General features: G+C 39.2%; 1 protein-coding gene across 1 annotated transcript in view; it reads left to right on the forward strand.

Annotated features, from left to right (window-relative positions):
* ANO2 (anoctamin 2) overlaps positions 1 to 20,126 on the forward strand; it is a 326,751-nt gene that overhangs the window by 165,044 nt on the left and 141,581 nt on the right. The window contains exons 11-12 of the mRNA XM_029955559.1: positions 11,556 to 11,690; positions 18,180 to 18,340. Of these exons, the coding sequence (XP_029811419.1) occupies positions 11,556 to 11,690; positions 18,180 to 18,340 (296 nt within the window). The remainder of the gene's footprint in view (positions 1 to 11,555; positions 11,691 to 18,179; positions 18,341 to 20,126) is intronic.

Consider the following 20,126-nt stretch of genomic DNA (forward strand, 5'->3'; position numbering starts at 1 on the left):
TAGTTCTATTCTTCTGTATGTTGCAGTCCAGTTCTCCTAGCACCACCTGCTAAAGAGGCAGTCTTTTTTCCATCGGATACTCTTTCCTGCTTTGTCAAAAATTAATTGGCCGTACATATGTGGGCCCAGTTCTGGGTTCTTTATTCTATTCCATTGGTCTATGTGTCTGTTTTTGTGCCAATACCATACTGTCTTGATGATAGCAGCTTTGTAGTAGAGGCTAAAGTCTGGGATTGTGATGCCTCCGTTTTGGTTTTCTTCTTCAATATGACTTTGGCTATTCGGGGTCTTTTGTGGTTCCATATGAATTTGAGAATAGTTTGTTCTAGCCTTGAGAAGAATGTTGGTGCAATTTTGATGGGGATTGCATTGAATGTGTCGATTGCTTTGGGTAGTAATGACATTTTCACAATGTTTATTCTTCTGATCCATGAACAGGGAATGTTTGTCCATTTCTTGGTGTCTTCTTCAATCTCTTTCATAAGTTTTCTATAGTTTTCATCATATAGGTCTTTTACATCCTTGGTTAGGTTTACTCCAAGGAGACTTTTTAAAAACCTGACCAAACCAAATCACTTTTAACTGTTTTTGCTTATCTGAATCTAACCTTAATTCCAACACTAATTTTTAGCTTGCCTTATAAGGTTTTGCAGGCATTAAATGAGATACTGTGTATGAAACACTTAACCAACAGCCTGGCATATGGTACCTGCTGAATAAATGTTGCATTTCTCCCCCTGCTTCCCAGTGTTCACCCCTTATTAGCTATGATTTCCAAGGGCTGAGATGCAGGAAAGGGGCATTGGTAATTGGCCCAATCTCATGGTTTCACCAAGGAAAGGCCTTTGCTGGCTTGCCTGGCTTCTTCTGTAGCTGGGAAGTCCCAGGCTGTCTTCCAGAGAAGCAACCATTGTGAACTCTAATTAGAGGCTCCACACTGTCTCTTCGGCATCCCAGCACCTACCCACATTCTGTCTCCTGAGGGGCTGGGAAAGCCTGAGCTTTTTGTAAGCCCAAGAAGGAAGGTGCTGTGCTTTTGCCACGCTGTCAGGCTGATGTGGTCTTGGCAGGAGTTGAGAGCAGAATTTGGCCCTTCCGGCTGACAGGGCCAGCTCACCTGGAACATGCCTCACTGGCATGTCTGCTCCACTTCTGAGCTGATTGCTTGGGAATGGTACAAGCAGCATTCAACCCCATCACTGCCTTAGGCTGCCCGGCCGAATGCTGACCTTGCATTTCAGGGATGGCAGCCTGGTTCTGGAAGTCTTGTCTTCTGATACCCTGGCCTTTCGTGCTTCATTAAGGTGAAAACTCCCTGTTCAGGTCTGGTGAAAGACTGGGCTTGAATGATACATACCATATACCAAATGTGGGTTGAATGCTATCTGTCTTGAAGGCAAGAGAATGGACAAAATGGTCTTCAGGGAATCTATTTGCCTGTGGATTATAGGACATGTGGTGTCTTTTTAAAACCATTTTAAGATTGCTTTGGCTATTTGGGGTCTTTTGTGGTTCCATACAGACTTTAGTATTATTTGTTCTAGTTTTGTGAAACATGCTGTTGGTATTTTTATAGAGATTACTTTGAATCTGTAGATTGCTTTGGGTAATATGGACATTTTAACAATATTAATTCATCCAGTCCGTGAGCATAGAATACCTTTCTATTTGTTTGTGATTATCTTCAATTTTCTTAATCAGTGTTTTATAACTTTTGGAGTCCTGGTTTTTTACCTCTTTGGTTAAGTTTATGTTTGGGTATTTTATTTTTTTGGCTACAATTGTAAATGGAATTGTTTTCTTAATATCTGTTTCTTTACTTTGTTATTAGTGTTTAAAAGTGCTACTTATTTCTGGGTATTAATGTAGTATTCTGAAACTTCACTGAATTCATTTATTATTTCTAGTAGATTTTTTGGTAGAGTCTTTAGTGTTTTCTATATATAGTATCATGTCACCTGCAAATAGTGAAAGATTAACAACTTCTTTACCAATATGGATATCTCTAATTTTTTTTTCTTGTCTGATTGGTGTGGTGAGGACTTCCAGTACTGTGTTTAATAAAAGTGATTAGAATAAAATCTTTGTCTTGTTCCCCATTTTAGAGGAAAAGCTCTGTTTTTCTCTATTAAGATGTTAGCTGTGGGGTTTCATATATGGTCTTTGAGGTATGTTCCCTCTAACCCTACTTTGTTGAAAGGTTTTTTTTATTGATTTTTATCCTTCATTTTGTTGATGTGATACATCATGTTGATTGATTTGCAAATATTGAACCATCCTTATGTCCTTAGAATAAATCCCACTTGATTGTGGTAAATAATCTTTTTGGTCTTGAAAAAGAATAACAAAGCTGGAGGTGTCATAATTCCAGATCTTGATATATACTACAAAGCTATAGTAATTAAAACAGTATGGTACAGGCACAAATATAGACACATAAATCAATTGAACAGAATAGAGAGCCCGGAAATAAACCTGTGATTATATGGTCAATTAATGTATAACAAAGGAGGTAAGAATATACAATGAGGAAAAGAGAGTCTCTGCAATAAATTGTGCTGGGAAAACTGGAAAGAATGAAACTAGACCACTATCTAACACCATACATAAAAATAAACTCAAAATGGATAAAAGGCCTAAATGTGAGACCTGAAACCATAAAAATCCTAGAAGAGAGCACAGGCAGTAATTTCTCTGACATTGGCAGACATTGGCAACATTTTCCTAAACATGTCTCCTAAGGCAAGGGAAACAAAAACAAAAACAAACTATTGGAACTGTATCAAAATAAAAAGGTTTTGCAAAGTGTAGGAAATAGTCGACAAGTGGAGAAGAGATTTGCAAATAAGATATCTGATAAATGGTTAGTATCCAAATTGTTTAAAGACCAAAGACAACCCCCCAAAAAAAAGAAAGAAAGAAAGAAAGAAAGAAAGAAAGAAAGAAAGAAAGAAAGAAAAGAAACCTGATTAAAAAATGGGCAGAGGGCTGACTAGACATTTTTCCAAAGAAGATATACAGATGGCTAACAGACACATAAAAAGATGCTCAACTACATTCATCATCAGGGAAATGCAAATCAAAATGACAATGAGATACCACCTCACACCTGTCAGAATGGCTAAACTAAAAAAGACAAGAAATAAGTGTTGTTGCAAAGATGTGGAGAAAAAGGAATCTTCTTGCACTGTTGGCTAGAACACAAACTTGTGCAGCCACTGTGAAAAACACTATGGAGCTTCCTCAAAAAATTTGTAATAAAAATACCAATTGATCCAGTAACTACATTACTAGGTATTTACCTAAAGAAAATGAAATCACTTATTCAAAAGAATACAGGCACCCCTGTGCAACCTAAGAGTCCATTGATAGATGAATGGATAGGAAGATGTGGTATGTATGTATAATGGAACGTCATTGCACAGCCATTGAAAAGCATGAAATTTTGCCATTTGCAACAACATGGATGGACCTAAAGGGTATTGTGCTAAGTAAAATAAGCCAGATAGAGAAAGACAAATGCCATATGATTTCACTCATATGTGGAATCTAAAAGCAGAACAAAACAAAATGAATAAACAAAGAAAGAACAGAATTAGTACTATAAACATAAGAATAAACTGATGGTTGCTAAAGAGAAGCATGGGCAAAATGGGTGAAGAGGAGTGGAAGGTGCTGTACCAGAGATGGCACCAGCTGATAATCCCATAGACATTGTCCAGTCCTAAGATATTTTTGTTTGGCTCATACATTTTTTTCCAGTTGAATTAGTTGCCAACTTTGAAAAATTAGGAGAAATACAGATGTCCAGCTTTTCTTGAAAAATGTAGGATGTGGCAATACAGGTCCCATTTTCTCACATGGCACCCTGGATTGCTGGAGCTGAGTGGTTACTGGTCCCTGGAGACAGACCTGATTCCTCTAGTGTTACACTGGAGATGCAATGATTGGTCATGCATGGCCTACATCAAACATTTATTCTTCTTGCCTGGCGTCTGAAGGCATCTGAATTTTTGACTCTACTAAACTGTTTTCCTTAAGTGACATAATTGATTTTTTTCCTTCTTTTTCCATATGTTCTTACCCTAATGTTTTTTGACCTTCCTACCTTCCTTTTCAGTATCTAGGCTCTGTATTCAGGCTTCCTGTCCACCTCTCTGGTCAACAGTGTTTTTATGGTAAAAAGAGGAGTAAATTGCTTAGGTAGAACAGTTAGAAGAGCCCCTCAAAATATCTTATCCCTTACTTTAAGGGGTGAAGGTATTGTGTTTCCATAAAGCTTAGAATGTAATTCCTTTCCTGGAAGAAGTGACAAAGTACCTCAGTAAGGTTTAATTTATCAGATCAGCTTCTTAAGCCTAAGTCTGGGAAACAACAGGAGCAAAGATTTATAGACTATATGGGTTAAGGGAATTGTTGGGGAAATCTTAGGTCTCTGAATAGCTGAATGCCTCACATGATCTGGCTTCAGAACTAGAAAAAAAATGAGAACATGGCTGGGGATGAGGGATGGATAAGTAGCTATGTATTGTCCTTCTTCAACTCAGCAAGTTTTCTCTGGGCATGTCTTCTGCCCAACAATTTCCTTTCCTTCTCTAAGTCCTTCCTAGAAGTCAGTATACTATGGAGGTGAGGAGCTGAAATATCAAGTTAGCCTCACTGGATTTGAATCTTGTCTCTGCTTTCTTGCTAGCTATGGGTTAATCTTTTTGTATATCAGTTTCCTCATCTGTAACTGGCGAGTAATAGCATAATACTACCTCATAGAGTTGTGAGGACTAAAAATAAAAATAAGACAGTATTTAGAATCTCTTAGAACAGAGCTTGGCAAAGAATCAGCCCTTAATAAATTTCAGTCACCATGGCTGCTTTGTTATCCTGGCAAATGCACTAGACATGGAGGGGTCAGGTGACAAGGGATCGAACTCTTGCATTGCCAGGCACTAGCCATGTGACCTTGGACAAATCTGTCTATCCAGAGAGCTTTAGTTTTCTTACCTGAAAAAGATGTCATGAGAATTTAAAGTGGGGCTGTACACACAATCAAGACAAGAGCAGTAGGGCAGTTTGTGTTTGTTGTCTTATGTGCCTCCTGCCTTCTCTGTTCCCCTCTCTTCTTCCAGTGGTGTGCAGTGTGGAGTGGAGAGGAAGGCAGGATGAATGCACCCACGAGGAAGCAGCTAGTAGCATTACATGGTCATGGAAAATAGGATCTGTAGTGATGTCCCTTCTTTCATTTCCCCATGTTGATAATTTGTATTTTATCTTTCACTTCCTTGATTAGTCTGACTGAAAATTTATTAATTTTATGGATCCTGTCAAGCAACTAGCTTTTGGTTTCATTGACTTTCTCTATCAGTTTTCTGTTTTTTTTTTTTTTCTCACTGACCTCTGTTCCCCACTTTATTATTTCTTTCCTTCCTCTTGCTTTGGACTGGATTTGTTCTTTTTCTAGTTGAAGTGTAAGCTTAGACGATTGATTCAGAGCTTTCTTATGTTAGTAAAAGTATTCATTGCTATTTCTAAGCATTGCTGCAATCGCATCCTACAATTTTTGATATGTTTTCCTCTTCACTCAATTGAAAATACTTTCTAATTTTCTTTATTTCTTCTTTTTCCCTTATTTGGGTTATTTGGAAGGGTTCTGTTTAATTTCCAAATATTTGAGGTTATTTTAAGATATCTTTCTGTTGTTGAATTTTAGTTTAACTTAATTGTGGTCTGGGAATAAAATTTTCAGTACTTCAATCCTTTTGTTGGATTAGCTTTATGACTTAGAATATGGACTATCTTGGTGAATGTGTATTGAAAACAATGTATTTTCTGCTGCTTTGTGGACTGTTAGGTAAGTTGGTGTGTGGTGACATCTATGTTCTTACTGATCTTATATCTAGTTTTCTCTCCATTATTTGAGAGAGAAATAGTAACATCTCCAATTTACATTTGAAGGTTTGTCTATTCATCCTTTTAGTTCTATTGGTTTTTATTCTATGTTTTTTGATGTATGCATTTTACTGTATGCATTTAAGATTATTAAGCCTTCTTAATGAATTGACCACATCATAAATTGATGCCCCTCTGTATCCCAGGTAATGTTCTTTGTTCTGAAGGCTTTTTTATATGTCCCAGCTTCCTTTTGATTCATGTTTGCATGGTATATCCTTTTTATTTATTTACTTTTTTCCCTACATATGCCTTTATAATTAAAGTGGGTTTCCCATACATTTACATTTAATGTTATCATTAATGTATTTATATTTTAAAATTATCATCTTGCTATTTGTTTTCTATTTGTTTTGTCTGCAGTTTATTTCTGTTTTTCCTCTTTTCATGCCTTCTTTGCAAATGAATATATTTTATGACTGAATTTCATGTCCCATTTTGTCCTATTAATTATACCCATCTTAAAAATTTAGTGGTTTCTCTAGGGTTTACCAGATTACATCTTTATCACATTCTACTTTAAAATAATATTATACCATTTCACTGATGATGAGTGATGTTGAGCATCTTTTCATGTGTCTCTTGGATATCTGGATGTCTTCTTTGGGAAAGTGTCTATTCATGTCTTCTGCCCATTACTTCACTGGATTATTTGTTTTTCGGGTGTTGAGTTTGGTAAGTTTTTTATGGATTTTGGATACTAATACCTTATCTGATATGTCATTTGCAAATATCTTCTCCCATTCCTTCAGTTACCTTTTAGTTTTGTTGATTGTTTCCTTTTTAGTGCAAGAACATTTTATCTTGATGAGGCCCTAGTAGTTCATTTTGCTTTTACTTCCCTTGCCTTCGGAGATGTGTCAAGCAAGAAATTGCTGCTACTGAAGTCAAAGAGGTTTTTCCCTGTTTTCTCGTTTAGGGTTTTGATCATTTCCTGTCTTACATTTAGGTCTTTCATCCCTTCTGAATTTATTTTTGTGTGTGGTGTAAGAAAGTGGTTCAGTTTAATTCTTCTGCATGTCGCTGTCCAGTTCTCCCAGCACCATTTGCTAAAGAGATTGTCTTTTTTCCATTGGATACTCTTTCCTGCTTTGTCAAAGATTAGTTGGATATATATTTGTGGGTCCAATTCCAGGTTCTCTATTCTATTCCATTGTTTTATGTGTCTGTTCTTATGCCAGCATCGTACTGTCATGATGATTACAGCTTTGTAACTAAAATTAACACCTCAGGCAGCAACAGATGTTGTAGAGAATGTGGAGAAATGGGAACCCTCTTTCACTGTTGGTGGAAATGCAAACTGGTGCATCCACTCTGGAAAACAGTGTGTAGGTTCCTCAAAAAAATTAAAACTAGAACTACCCTATGGCCCAGCAATAATGCTACTAGGAATTTATCAAAGGATACAGGAGTGCTGATTCACAGGGGCATGTGTATCCCAATGTTTCTAGCATCACTGTCAACAGTAGCCAAATTATGGAAAGAGCCCAAATGTCCACTGACTGATGAATGTATAAAGAAGATGTTTATATATACAATGGAATACTACTTAGCAATGAGAAAGAATGAAATCCTGCCATTTGCAACATGGGTGAAACTGGAGGGTATTACGCTAAGTGAAATAAGTCAGAAAAAGACCAATATCATATGTTTTCACTCATATGTGGAACTTGAGAAACTTGATGGAGAACCATGGGGGAAGGGAAGGGAAAAAATAGTTTCAAACAGAGAGAGAGGCAAACCACAAGAGACTCTTGAATAGGGAGAATAAACTGACGATTGATGGGGGAGCGAGGGAGGGGGCAGTGGGTGATGGGCATTGAGGAGGGCACTTGTTGGGATGAGCACTGGGTATCATATGTAAGCGATGAATCACAGGAATCTATCCCCAAAACTAAGAGCACACTCTATACATTTCATATTATCTAACTTGACAATAAATTTTTTTAAAGTGATAAAATACTATACCGTTTCAAACAAAGGGTATGGGCCTTCCAATAGTATCTCTCGGTTTCTTCTTTCCTGTCTTTTGTACTATTATTGTCACATTCCTACAAACATTATAAACTCCTTAAGACATTATCACTATTTTTACTTGACACCAAAGTTTCTCTTCCTTTATTCCATTATTGCTTTCTTCCATGAAATTTTAGTACCATGTATGTACTGTGTATCTGTTTATATACTGTGGTCCTTTGGACACCTAAAAACCACCTAAAAGCTACCTAAGATAGCTTTTGGCTTCCAAAGAACTAGTTTTATCCCCAATGGGAACACTCTTTCATATAATATTCTGTATTCTGGTTTGACTGGGTTTTTTTTTTTTCTTTTCATCCTTTAAGGTTGGCACGCTATTATCTTTGGCATTGCATAGTTTCTGCTAAGAAATTGCCTGTAAAATCTTACCTTTGTTCCTTTGCATATAATACCCTCCTCTCCCTGGTACCACTCTCATCCTCACCCCAGCTTAAGTAAAGGTTTTCTGTCTTTGTTTTTCAGAATTTTGATTATGATATGTCTAGGTATGTGGGATTCTGTTTTTGTTTTTATATTTGTTCGGCTGGAGGTTCTCTGGAGTTCTTGGATCTATGTTTTATTGTTTTTGATTACCTTTGGAAAAGTTTTTTAGCCATAATCCATTCAAATATTTCTTCTGTCTCTTAATCTTTCTGGGACTTCAATTACATATATGATAGACCCTAGGATATTATCCTGTGTCTCTTGATTGCTACTTTTTTCTTCTATTCTTTCTCTTTGTGTCTTAGTTTGGAATATTTATTGACTTATATTCAGATTTATTCATTCTTTCCTCAGCTGTGTTTAGTCTCCTGCTAAGGCACTCTAATAAAGACATTTCTCATATCTGATATCCATTATTGCGTTTTTTTCTCTAGCAATTCCATTTTACATTTTGTATTTCTATCTCTCTATGGAAGTTCCCAGTTTTCTCATACATGTTGTCATACTTTTTTATTAGATTCTTCCTTAAAAAATGTATTATTATTATTTATTTTTATTTTTTTAATTAAAAATTTTTTAAACATTTATTTATTTTTGAGAGACAGAGAGACAGAGCATGAGCAGGGGAGGGGCAGAGAGAGAGGGAGACATACAATGTGAAGCAGGCTCCAGGCTCTGAGCTGTCAGCACAGAGCCCAATGCGGTGCTCGAACCCACAAACCACAATATCATGACCTGAGCCAAAGTCGGCCACTTAGCTGATTGAGCCACCCAGGTGCCCCATTATAATTATTTTAAAGTCCCTAATAATTCTGGCACCTATAGCAACTGTGGTTTTGTTGATTTCCTTATTTCTTGACAGTGAATTTTTAATTTTTTATGTATCTCAAGATTTTTTTTTTGAGTTCTGGACATTGTTCATGAAAGGACAATAGAAACTGAGGTAAATAGTATTTACACCTAGAAATGGACTTGGGGTGCCTGGGTGGCTCAGTTGGTAAGCATCTGGCTCTTGTTTTCAGTTCAGGTCATGATCTCATGGTTTGTGAGACTGAGCCCCACATCAGGCTCTGTGGTGACAGGACAGAGCCTGCTGGGGATTCTCTCTCTCCCTCACTCACTCTCTACCCCTCCCTTGCCTGTGCGCTCTTGCACATGTGTGTGCTCTCTTTCTGTCTCTCTTTCTCTTTCAAATAAATAAACCTAAAGGAAAACAAAAACTGAAATGGGCTGTGCCTCTTCTGTCAGCCAATAAGAAGAGGAGTAGAGTCAACTTAGTCAGAGGTTGAGCAGAGCTTGGATTTTGTCGTAGTGAGAGTTCATCTTCAGTGTCTGACAGACTTCAGGTTCCTTCAGACAACATGCTATTACCATGTACTTCATGTGGGCTCTGGAGTGCTGACTGTCTTCATTGTCTCCTTTCCACCATCAGCTGTCAGCAGTCCTTTGCCACAGAGGGGTCTCTCTCCTGCCCCTCCCTCACTGCAGACTGCTGATCCTTGTTACTCAGTGATTTGAATAAGAGATGGTCCTGGGAGATGGATGTGCTTTCACGCCCCTCTGCAACTAAGGTGGCCCCTTCCAGGTTCTGACCTTGCTCGTTAACCATCGTTATGAGTACTGGGTGGCGGTTCTCGGCTAGGATCTTATGAATGAGTGCAAACCCCTGTTGTGTCTGGAGCTCCCAGTTATTCTAACGTGTCATGCTAACCTATACTCAGTCTTTTGTGACTTAAAAAATTGTATCTATTTCTTTGTACTCACTTTTATGGTGACTGTCTTTTCTTCCCATGCTCTGCCAAATCTGAAACTGTTCACCTGTCCCATCTTTCCTTGAGGGGCTTGTTGTTTTTGTTTTTGTTTTTCAGCTCAGTTCACATGATTACCTTGCAGCCTCCACTCCCTGATGGGTTCAGGGAAGGTTTGATGTCACAGATTATCGAGATTTTTCTTGCTCTTAGGGTGGAGGCCCCATTTTCTCGCATTAATCTACATCCGAGGTGAGAGGAGCACCTCTGGTAGTGGAGAAATAAATTCTATTCTCTATTGTTATTCTTTCGTCCTCACATCAAAGACTGGGCTGCACTCTCTTGTCCCTCCTGTGTTTTATGTCAGAGGCTCCCAAGAAATAAAATCTACTGTTTCCCTGTGGTTTTATTTTTTTCATCAGGTATCCATAACCAAGATTTGTTTAAAGGAAAAAAAATCCCTTTTTAGAGACTTGGTGTGTTAATTTACTACCTTCCTGAATGGGGATCAAAAAGATAATGGCTTGTTAATTTTTTAAAATAAAAATAATTCCATACAACACCCAGTGCTCTTCCCCTTAAGTGCCCTCCACCATCACCACCACCTCTTTTCCCCCCTCCCCCTTCCCCTTCAACCCTCAGTTCATTCTCAGCATTCAATAGTCTCTCAAGTTTTGCATCCCTCTCTCTCACTGGGTGTTGTATGGAAAACAATTTGACAATAAAATATTATTGAAGATAAAAAAAAGAATAAACAAACATGTAAAAAAATTTCTCAATAAATAAAATTATTGAAATAAAAAAATAAAATAAAAATAATTCATTAACAAAGAGTGTTTAAAAAATGCAAAACAATGAAAAATAAAGAAATGAAAAACCACCCATAATCCCAGCAGCTAAAGAAACACTGCTAATATTATACCAAAATGCATCTAGTCCTTTTTATATGGGATTTATGCTTTTTGTACACAAGTATACATGCCCAATTATATGATTTGTATGTTTTGTTCATATAAGCGAGTTATGAAAAGGTGTGTTTTTCTGTGGGTTGTGGTACTCATGAGATGATGCTGTGTCATTTGTGTTCGTCTGGAAGATGCCAAAATTAATGCTTTGTTCTCAGCTTGCTGTTAGGGCTGGATTCCTTCCTTCAGCTATGACACAGGAATAGCCAGGGCAGGTGTGTGTGTGTGTGTGTGTGTGTGTGTGTGTGTGTGTGTGATTCCAAGGGAACGCAATTCATATCAGAAGAGACCAGCTGATCTTTGTTCTGAGGTCCCTCTGTCGCCATCTAACTTCCATCTCTTTTCCTTTGTGCCGACCCATGGTCAGGTTTAGAACAAACAGAAACAAGGAAAGTATATGGTGTTCTTTCTATGTGTTGCGATTTTCTTTCTTTTTCAGAAAGTATTTTGGAGAAAAAATTGGACTATATTTTGCCTGGCTGGGATTATATACATCATTCCTCATCCCATCTTCTGTAATCGGGGTGATCGTGTTTCTTTATGGATGTGCAACAATTGAAGAAGATATTCCCAGGTGAGACGGTTTTAAAGAAAAGGGCTCAGTTCCCACATGGCAGTAGTTTGGAGATTCATCCCAGTTGCAAGTACATTTCACACGCTTCCTTCCAAAGTCCTCACCCTCTATTCTCTCCTCCCCTTACCACACATGCAACTTCCCTCCAGAGACAGATCTGGGAACTACAGAGTCTGGGAATGGCTTCAGAGCTGTGCTGGGGTGGCTCCCTTCCTTTCCTACTTAAGCTCTTCTCCAGGGCCTGAGTCTGATATAGGCAAATGGATTATACCTGATGAAAAAAATCATGCCTGAGAAATCCATTTCCCCTTCAACTTCACCACTTATTTTTTCTCTGGTTTTCTATAAGACCCAAGGCAGGAAATGTTGAGTGGTGTTGGGTGGCGATCACATGTTTATATGGTCAAACACCGTTGGGGTAAAACACTGTGAGGCCGACCATGGAAGCAGGCAGTTCTGGAAAGGAGAGCTCAGACTCTGGTTCAGGAAGTTGGAAACTGCAGGTGATAGGCCCCATGTGGGGCTTGTGGAGAGCCAAGAGATAGAATAAAGGCTGGTTCTTCTGGTGAAAAGAGACTACAAAGAGTATAAGCACTTAAAAATTGCATCCTTTAGGATGGACAGCATTACGTATTAGCTGTAGGACTAGGTAGTTCACTCCCTGAGTCTTGCTTCCCTTGGCTGTAAATGGTGATAATAACTCGTACCTCATGATGTTCTTGTGAGGATTCAGGGAAACAACATTTGGCACATACTAGAATCTTTATAAATAGTTGTTGAAAGGGTCAACGTATGTGGAAACAAAGTACAAGTGACAAGAGAGACACTTAACTTATATTTCAGTTTTAAATCTCTTGCCATCTGCAGCACTGTCCTCAAAAAGTGAAGCATGGTTAGTGGGTTAGTGTATTTTAATACTTTTTCAGTTGCAAGTGATAGACATGCAATATGAACTCGCTAAAGCAAAAAAAAAAAAAAGAATTTAAAAATTTTTTAATGTTTATTTATTTTTGAGAGACAGAGAGACAGAGTGTGAGTGGAGGAGGGGCAGAGAGAGAGGGAGACACAGAATGTGAAGCAGACTCCAGGCTCTGAGCTAGCTGTCAGCACAGAGCCCAACACGGGGCTCAGACCCAAGAACCATGAGATCATGACCTGAGCTGAAGTTGGATGCTTAACCAACTGAGTCACCCAGGTGCCCCAAAATGAATTTATTATAAGGGGTCTGGGGTGTGTTGGGGAACCCAGTAGCAGGCATGTGGCTAGCCTAAGGGACAATGGAAGTAGGGACTTTGTTTATCTCCCTCCTATTTCTGGTTCTTTCTCATATTTGTTTCACTATAGATTTTCTCCATTGGATGTAAATACTCCTGCTAATAGCTCATGGGTGTTATAATGATGAGTCCTGAATGAAAAAGGCCTGTTGGCTCACTTTGGATTAGGTGGAGGCCCTGGACCAGCAGTTGTGGCTGTGGGCCAGGATCATGCTGTACCAGCAGGATGTCCCCTCAGTAGCCGGGTGGATGAGGACACTGGGCAAGCTGTGGGTGTAACTGTATTGGAAGAGGTAATGGCCATCCTGGAGAAAGGGCAAAGAGCTGTGCTCCTTTGAGGAAAGGATTTCATCAATGGCAGAAACCAGGTAGCTTTTCTTGCCACCATGTCAGGCTACAGAAATGGTCTTAGAAACTAGAGAAACTGGAATTGGCGTTGCCAGTGGTTAGAATAAAGCAAAATACCTTGTGATAAGAGACAAGAGTTTTGATATTTTTGTGTGTAAAACTCCAGGACCAACTATTTGGCATTCTTAACTGTGAGTTCTGAGACCTTTGTCACACGAGATATGTGGTAGAGGTTCTGCTTTCCTCAGGCCACTGAACGCGAGGGGAGAATGGATACTTACCAGATACCTACCTTGTGGCAGGCATGGTGCTGGGTGGTTTTCATGTACTAGTTTCTCTGATCCTTTATAGATCAATGGTTGCAATCTATTAGGTAGGTATTATTTTCAGCTGAGATGGAGACGCTGATGCTAAGTGTGGTCATGTAACTTGTCCAGCTTCAACAACTAATAATTGTCAGGGTTGCAGTTTGACCTCTGCTACTTCCTGCTCCCAAGTCTTGACTTTTTTCCATAAGCTGTGAAGTCCTTCAGAGGGCTCATATCTACCTCGGTAGCCAGGTAGCTTCAGCTGGCCTTGCCTGGTGCTTTCTTAGGAAACATGGCTCCTGTGTTTCCCTTGCCCAGTTTGATCCATAGAGAGTTGGGCCTCAGAATGATCCAAACTGGAAAACTCCATACTGTGTGTAGAGAGCCAATGCCAGTGTAGGTGTGGTGCATCTGCATGCTGGTTTATGTCAAGATTTAGAACTTGTGCCCTGGTTCCCCATCTAGAATGCATGAGACAGTGACCATTATAGCTGGAAATTACCATGATCTACACATGCTGAAAAATATGTACCTATACACATGAGCTTGTATATATGCAGGTATATATTCATGTAAAATGTCATTATTATCACTGCAGGTATATCCTATTACCTGTAAGAGTATGTAATGTTTCACAAACTATGTATAGCAACCCATTAATGAATTATAGAATCAGCTGAATGCTTACCTTTTAAGTGGACCAAAAAAAGACAGGATAGAGTAAAATGAAATGTAATATTAGTATTCATAATATTCATAATATTAGTATTCATAAAAAGGAAGTAAAGATATTATTTTATTTAGTTATGTAAGTATGTTTATGGGGGACAGAGTGTATATTCCAGAGTATTTGCATACTGGAATCTGACTAAAAGATTTTTTTAAACTATAGATCACAGTCAAAAAGGCTTGAAATTGTTATAAAGTTGAAATTTTGGTTGTTGGTCTTGTAGACTCAGGTTGGGGTGTGATAAGTAAAGAAGATATAACTGGTAAAAAAAAATAAGTGTATTATGAAGACTTTTTTAAAAGAACTGCTCTTTAATCAAAGCTATCTATCCATCAGAAATCGAGGCTCTGTGGGCTTGATGAAAATTTATAAAATACCACTCCCCATCAACAAAAGGATAGCCTTTGAATCCCAATACTGAATATAAACAAATTCATACTCTTCCAGGATCTGTGTCTGTCAGCTGCTCCTAAGCATGACTAAAAACTTGCAGAAGTAATTCCTGGAATTACTGTAGAGTATGTTGACATTAAGCCTGGAATGTATTATCTATGTATCATTTAAAAAATGTTTTATTTTGAAAACATTATAGATTAATAGGAAGATAGTACAAAGGGCCCACTGCATCCCTGCACCCTTCATTCTGTTCTCCTCACTGGTTATGTCTCATGTAACTATAGTATAATATCAAAAACAGAAAACTTCCATGATGTGGAACTTTAAATGGTACCAACAACTTTGATATGTGAGATACAAATATCAATTATGAGTAAATAAATAGTTCCACATGCGCATGATATGTCTATAGTGCTTTCCTCTCCTAACCAAGGGATTGATTCCATTTAGTAGGCATTTGCTTACATGGGTAGGAAAGACTGGGGCATTAAAAAAAAAAGTGATTGATCTAAACCATGTTGGAAAAAATTGATTACTTTAGGTCTTAGCCCTTAATAGCAGATGTTGTGTCTGAATTTCTTAAATAATTGCCATATTGTACCTCCTCCCTTCATGGTAGGACGGCCCTATATCACCTAATTTGTGAGCAATGAGTTACTACTGATTAAGAACACCACTCACCTTGGGGTCCTGGGTCAGCGGATTGCCAGGCCATTTATCAAGCTTCTTATGTTTTCTTGAGAAAATGATAGATCAAAGATATATGATTTATAGCCACATTGCTTCTAATAAGAAATCTGTGGATTATGCAGCTAGTGAGCAATCCAGATGTGATTTTAGTTCTAGATGAGCTTCCCTTATCTTTCCAGTTGTCTTTTCAGTTTTTCTAGAGAGACATCCTCTCTCAGAGAATACAAAGTTATTTTAATATCCTCCAAATGCAGAATATCTCCAGAATTCTATTCAAATTGCTTGCATCGAACAGACAAAGAAAACAACCCAATACCTATGAAGCATTCTGACTTCAAATTTAAATGATTTGAGGAGTATTCATGTTACAATGGCTGCCATTTTGTACAAAGTGCTTTGCACCAAACTGGTTGCTGACAGTGTTTTCATTCCTGACCTTTTTTGGCATTGACTAGGTTTGATGAGAGTAAGGTTGACTAGGATTATCCCACCCCCAAGTCTACGTGTTAAAAAATATCCCCAAACAACACAGTGTCGTCCCTGACACATACCTGTAGGACAGCACTGAGGAAGTTCTATGTTCTCAAACATGGCTTAAAAGCACAACTCTTAACTGTAATTTGTACAGACTAACAGTTTTCTGTGTGAATCTGTTTTCTAAAAGGGTACTCTCTTCTTTGAAAATAACAACTTCTCACTTGTCTGACCCAGAAGACGTAGAATAAACCTTGCTTTCTAGTTACCAATAAGGATGTACCCAAGTGTGGGGTATCTGGGTGGCTCACTTGGTTTAGTGTCCAACTTTGGCTCAGGCCACAATCTCATAGCTCGAGAGTTCTGAGCTGTTAGCACAGAGCCTGCAGCCTGCTTCAGATTCTGTGTCTCCCTGTCTCTCTGCCCTTCCCCTGTCTGTCTGTCTCTCTCAAAAGTAAATAAACACTTAAAAAACTTAAAAAAAAAAGAATGTACCCAAGTAAAAGCAGCATGGCTGAATTTACTATTAAGATATTACTATTTAATACTGTCGATGTGAGTCACTGCTATTGACACTTGCCAATGGAGAACTTAGCAGCAAGTCAGTGGAGGAATGAGGATTTACTCCCAGAGACCTAGAGTTTCCATTCTCTCTAACAGAAGGTCTTTCCTTGCTGTGGGCTTAATAGCTCATTAAAAACAAGCCTGAAAGCTGGGACTTGACAGTGACAGCCCTCAGGGAAATCCTTCAACTTCTTCATGAAAGGGAGCTCGGCCCATGCATTTCTTGACTTCCAGGTTTCATCTAGCACTTGATTTAGCACACAGGGTGCCAGCCAGCTGTGGCAATGGCCTCCCACTTGTCAGCCATACTTTGTAGTGCCTCTGCTGCCTCTTTCCAGAGGAATCACAGCTATAATTTTCAGTGGAGTGCCGCCTACCTCCTAAGACTGTCTCCAGCTCCTCTGTGGGAACAGCCAATGCTGCATTTTCATCACATCTTGAGTTCTCCACCCGTTTTCCCCACACAGTGAGCTTAACCATCTACCCATTCCCCAGGGGAAATATTACACACAAGAGCAATGAGTTCATTCACTTCCTACCAATATGTAGTGTGGAAGGACACTGGGGAAGCCAATTACAGCTAGTAGTTCTTTGGTTCTTATTTGCAAGTGTTCATATGAGCCTGAATTTATTGAATGTAGCTGATCACCTAAAGAGTGAATGGGATTTCAGCTATATTCATTAGTCCATTAAATAGAAATTTACTGAGAATAGCTGAAGATATAGCTAATGGTTATTTGATTCATGCTTTACTCTACAAGTATCATAGAATCTAGACTTTGGAAGAATTTACCTTATTCTTTCATTCTTCCTAATCCCATTTCATGTTTTTTTAAAAATAATTTTTAAAGTTTATTTTAAGAGAGAGAGAACAAGATAGAGAAAGGGAGAGAGAGAACAAATTGGGCAGGTGCAAAGAGAAGGAGAGAGAGAATCCCAAGCAGGCTCCATGCTGATATAGTACAGAGCCTGATGTGGGACTTGAACTCATGAACCATGAGATCATGAACAGAGCCGAAATCAAGAGTTGGACACTCAAGTGACTGAGCCACTGAGGTGTCCTGCATTTCATAGTTTTTATTATTCTTATTATGCTGACAGAATTAATCCCCATCCAACAAATGTGCGTACAACTGATGCACTTAGAAAGAGGCTTCCAACCCAGCTCTGACTCCATTCTTCTTCCCATGGCTTCTCCTTTAGAAGTAAGAGCTTGTGTTGATCCAATCACATTCTTATATTTGCTTCTCCCCATGATGAGTCCCACACGTGTTTGGGGCAGCCAATAGTGTTTAAGAAGACAGCCTGTGCTTGTGTGATAGTGGTGGAATCTGACTTCGGGCAGGTAATGGATTCATAGTCGTTGGTGCTCCCCACCAACTTCATAGATGCAGCACATTTGAGGGGATTTTATAAGGCATCACTCAGTGTACAACATCTCTGACAAATGCTCACTAATTTTCTGTTAGGACATTTCTAGTGATGGGGATATATACCTTGGAAGTCGCCCATCCATTTCTTTGACAAAATTCAGAAATAAAGCTCTCCTGGCAAATACTCTGATTCCAATGTCTTTAACACACCTGACTTTTGGAGTTGATAAGCTCAGCCATGGATTTGGAAATGGGAGATGTTTTTAGGGTGATTTGCCTGGGATGGGTCCTACTTGAGCTCCACTTGACCCAGCAACCTCTCTCAACTGCAGCAAAGAGATGTGTGACCAGCAGAATGCCTTCACCATGTGTCCCCTGTGTGACACGTCTTGTGATTACTGGAACCTCAGCTCAGCTTGTGGTACGGCAAAGGCGAGTCACCTGTTTGACAATCCTGCCACCGTCTTCTTCTCCATCTTCATGGCTCTGTGGGGTAAGTGATCACCATGAGCCTTGCTTATATTGGTGATACCTTTAGTGGTTACAGTGACCATGCTCTGAAGCCCATATCCTTTGATTTATGTCCTTTAGTATTTAATACTATATCTCATGAAGTATTTTAGGGACAGTAGGTTTATGTCTTACTTATGCATGTGAATAGAGCTAGGAGTATCCTCCACCACTTTATATATTTTTAAAAAGCATATAGGATGTTAATCTTGGTTTAATCTCATATATAATCTATTCAGAATTTTAACCAATGCATGTTTGAAAACCACTAGCACACCTGTAAGGTACTCCAGGTTTATCTACTAAGATATGTAAAGTCATAGATATCCAGTATAACACTCAGAGTGGTAGGGTGACTTCCATGGTCACCAAAGTAGCTGGTGGTCAGGCTGGGCCCAAATGTGGTCTCTCGACTCCAGGTTCAGTGCAATTTCCAGGATACCATGAGTCGATGTTAGAGATTTTACTTAATGTTAGAGAAGTTTGTCAGTATTTCCACCAAAGGGATTTGTTAAGGAAAGAACAGATAGTTTCATCATTTTCCTTCTCCTCCCTTACCCTCAGAGTATTAGGGTAGTAAACTTGCTCTGGGCCATTGTCATCTGACCACAAACATACATGTGAACATGCATGCGTGTACACACACACACACACACACACACACACACACAAACACACTTCTGTTCACAAACTGGAATGGAATAACCTGGAATAATAACCCACTGATAACTGGATATTCCCAAGAAGACACGCTTATGTGTTTCATACAAGGAACAGCCTCAACATGTTTCAGCCCATCTTGAGTAGCCACCTGACTTTCACTTTTTACTCATCATTGACCATGCAAGCCCTTAGCTTCCCCATTGGATCACAGAACAGCAGGGCCATGATCCTTTTGCAGAGGATACTTGATTATCACCAACTCTGTGGGGCCTGAAGGACATACCATGAGTCACACATTCCTGAAAATGTGAAGAGGGGACAGGGAGAGGTCTGTTGTCAGTAGTGCTGGGAGTACTGAAAACAAGCTTTCTGTTCCCTGTAGGGACCTCTACTTGGGTGGAGATAGAACCAGACTGGAAAGATTGCCGGATTACTGGGTCACCAAGAAACATTTCCAGGGGACACTGTATTCTTTGTTCTTGGGTGGAATAGCCACTACTCAGGAGCACATCGGCAGCCCACTGAAGTAGGGACAGGGAGTCAGAGGAAGTGGCACTTAATACCATTTGGCCCTGGAATGGTTCATAGGAGGGGTTCAGCAGAACTGGCTGAAGCTGAAGCTTGTTGCCTGGGGCATCCTAGGCACCAGCTCTGTGGCTCCTTGTCAAGCAGGGCATCTCATAATTACCCCCAAAATCAACTGGAACTGATTTGGAACCTGGAACGTATATTCAGATTTTGATATATTACAATCCTGATTCCCACCGATTTGTCTTAAGAGATGCCCATGACTGAGTAGTTAAAGCTAAATAACGCCAGGCCTGTGATCCCTTATGGACTTTCCTAGGATCCATAATCCCTTGTTTTAGACAAACTTGGTTTTCAATTGTACTTTCCCACTCTCAAGCCCCAACAACTACCTCTCCTCTTTCCTCAATAGCTATAATTAACAGATGCTTCCCACCCCCTGGGATCTGCCATAATTTACTGCCCCCCCTTTTTTCTCTCCCCCTTCTGTGGCTGTGTAGGGAAAGTAGGAAGGGTGGGATGTGTCAGAGCTTCCTGGCATAGTGTGGGGTTCAGTTGTGTTTTTTAACAGCCTTACT

This window comes from Suricata suricatta, chromosome 10 (genome assembly GCF_006229205.1).
Source record: "Suricata suricatta isolate VVHF042 chromosome 10, meerkat_22Aug2017_6uvM2_HiC, whole genome shotgun sequence".
NCBI lineage: Eukaryota > Metazoa > Chordata > Mammalia > Carnivora > Herpestidae > Suricata > Suricata suricatta.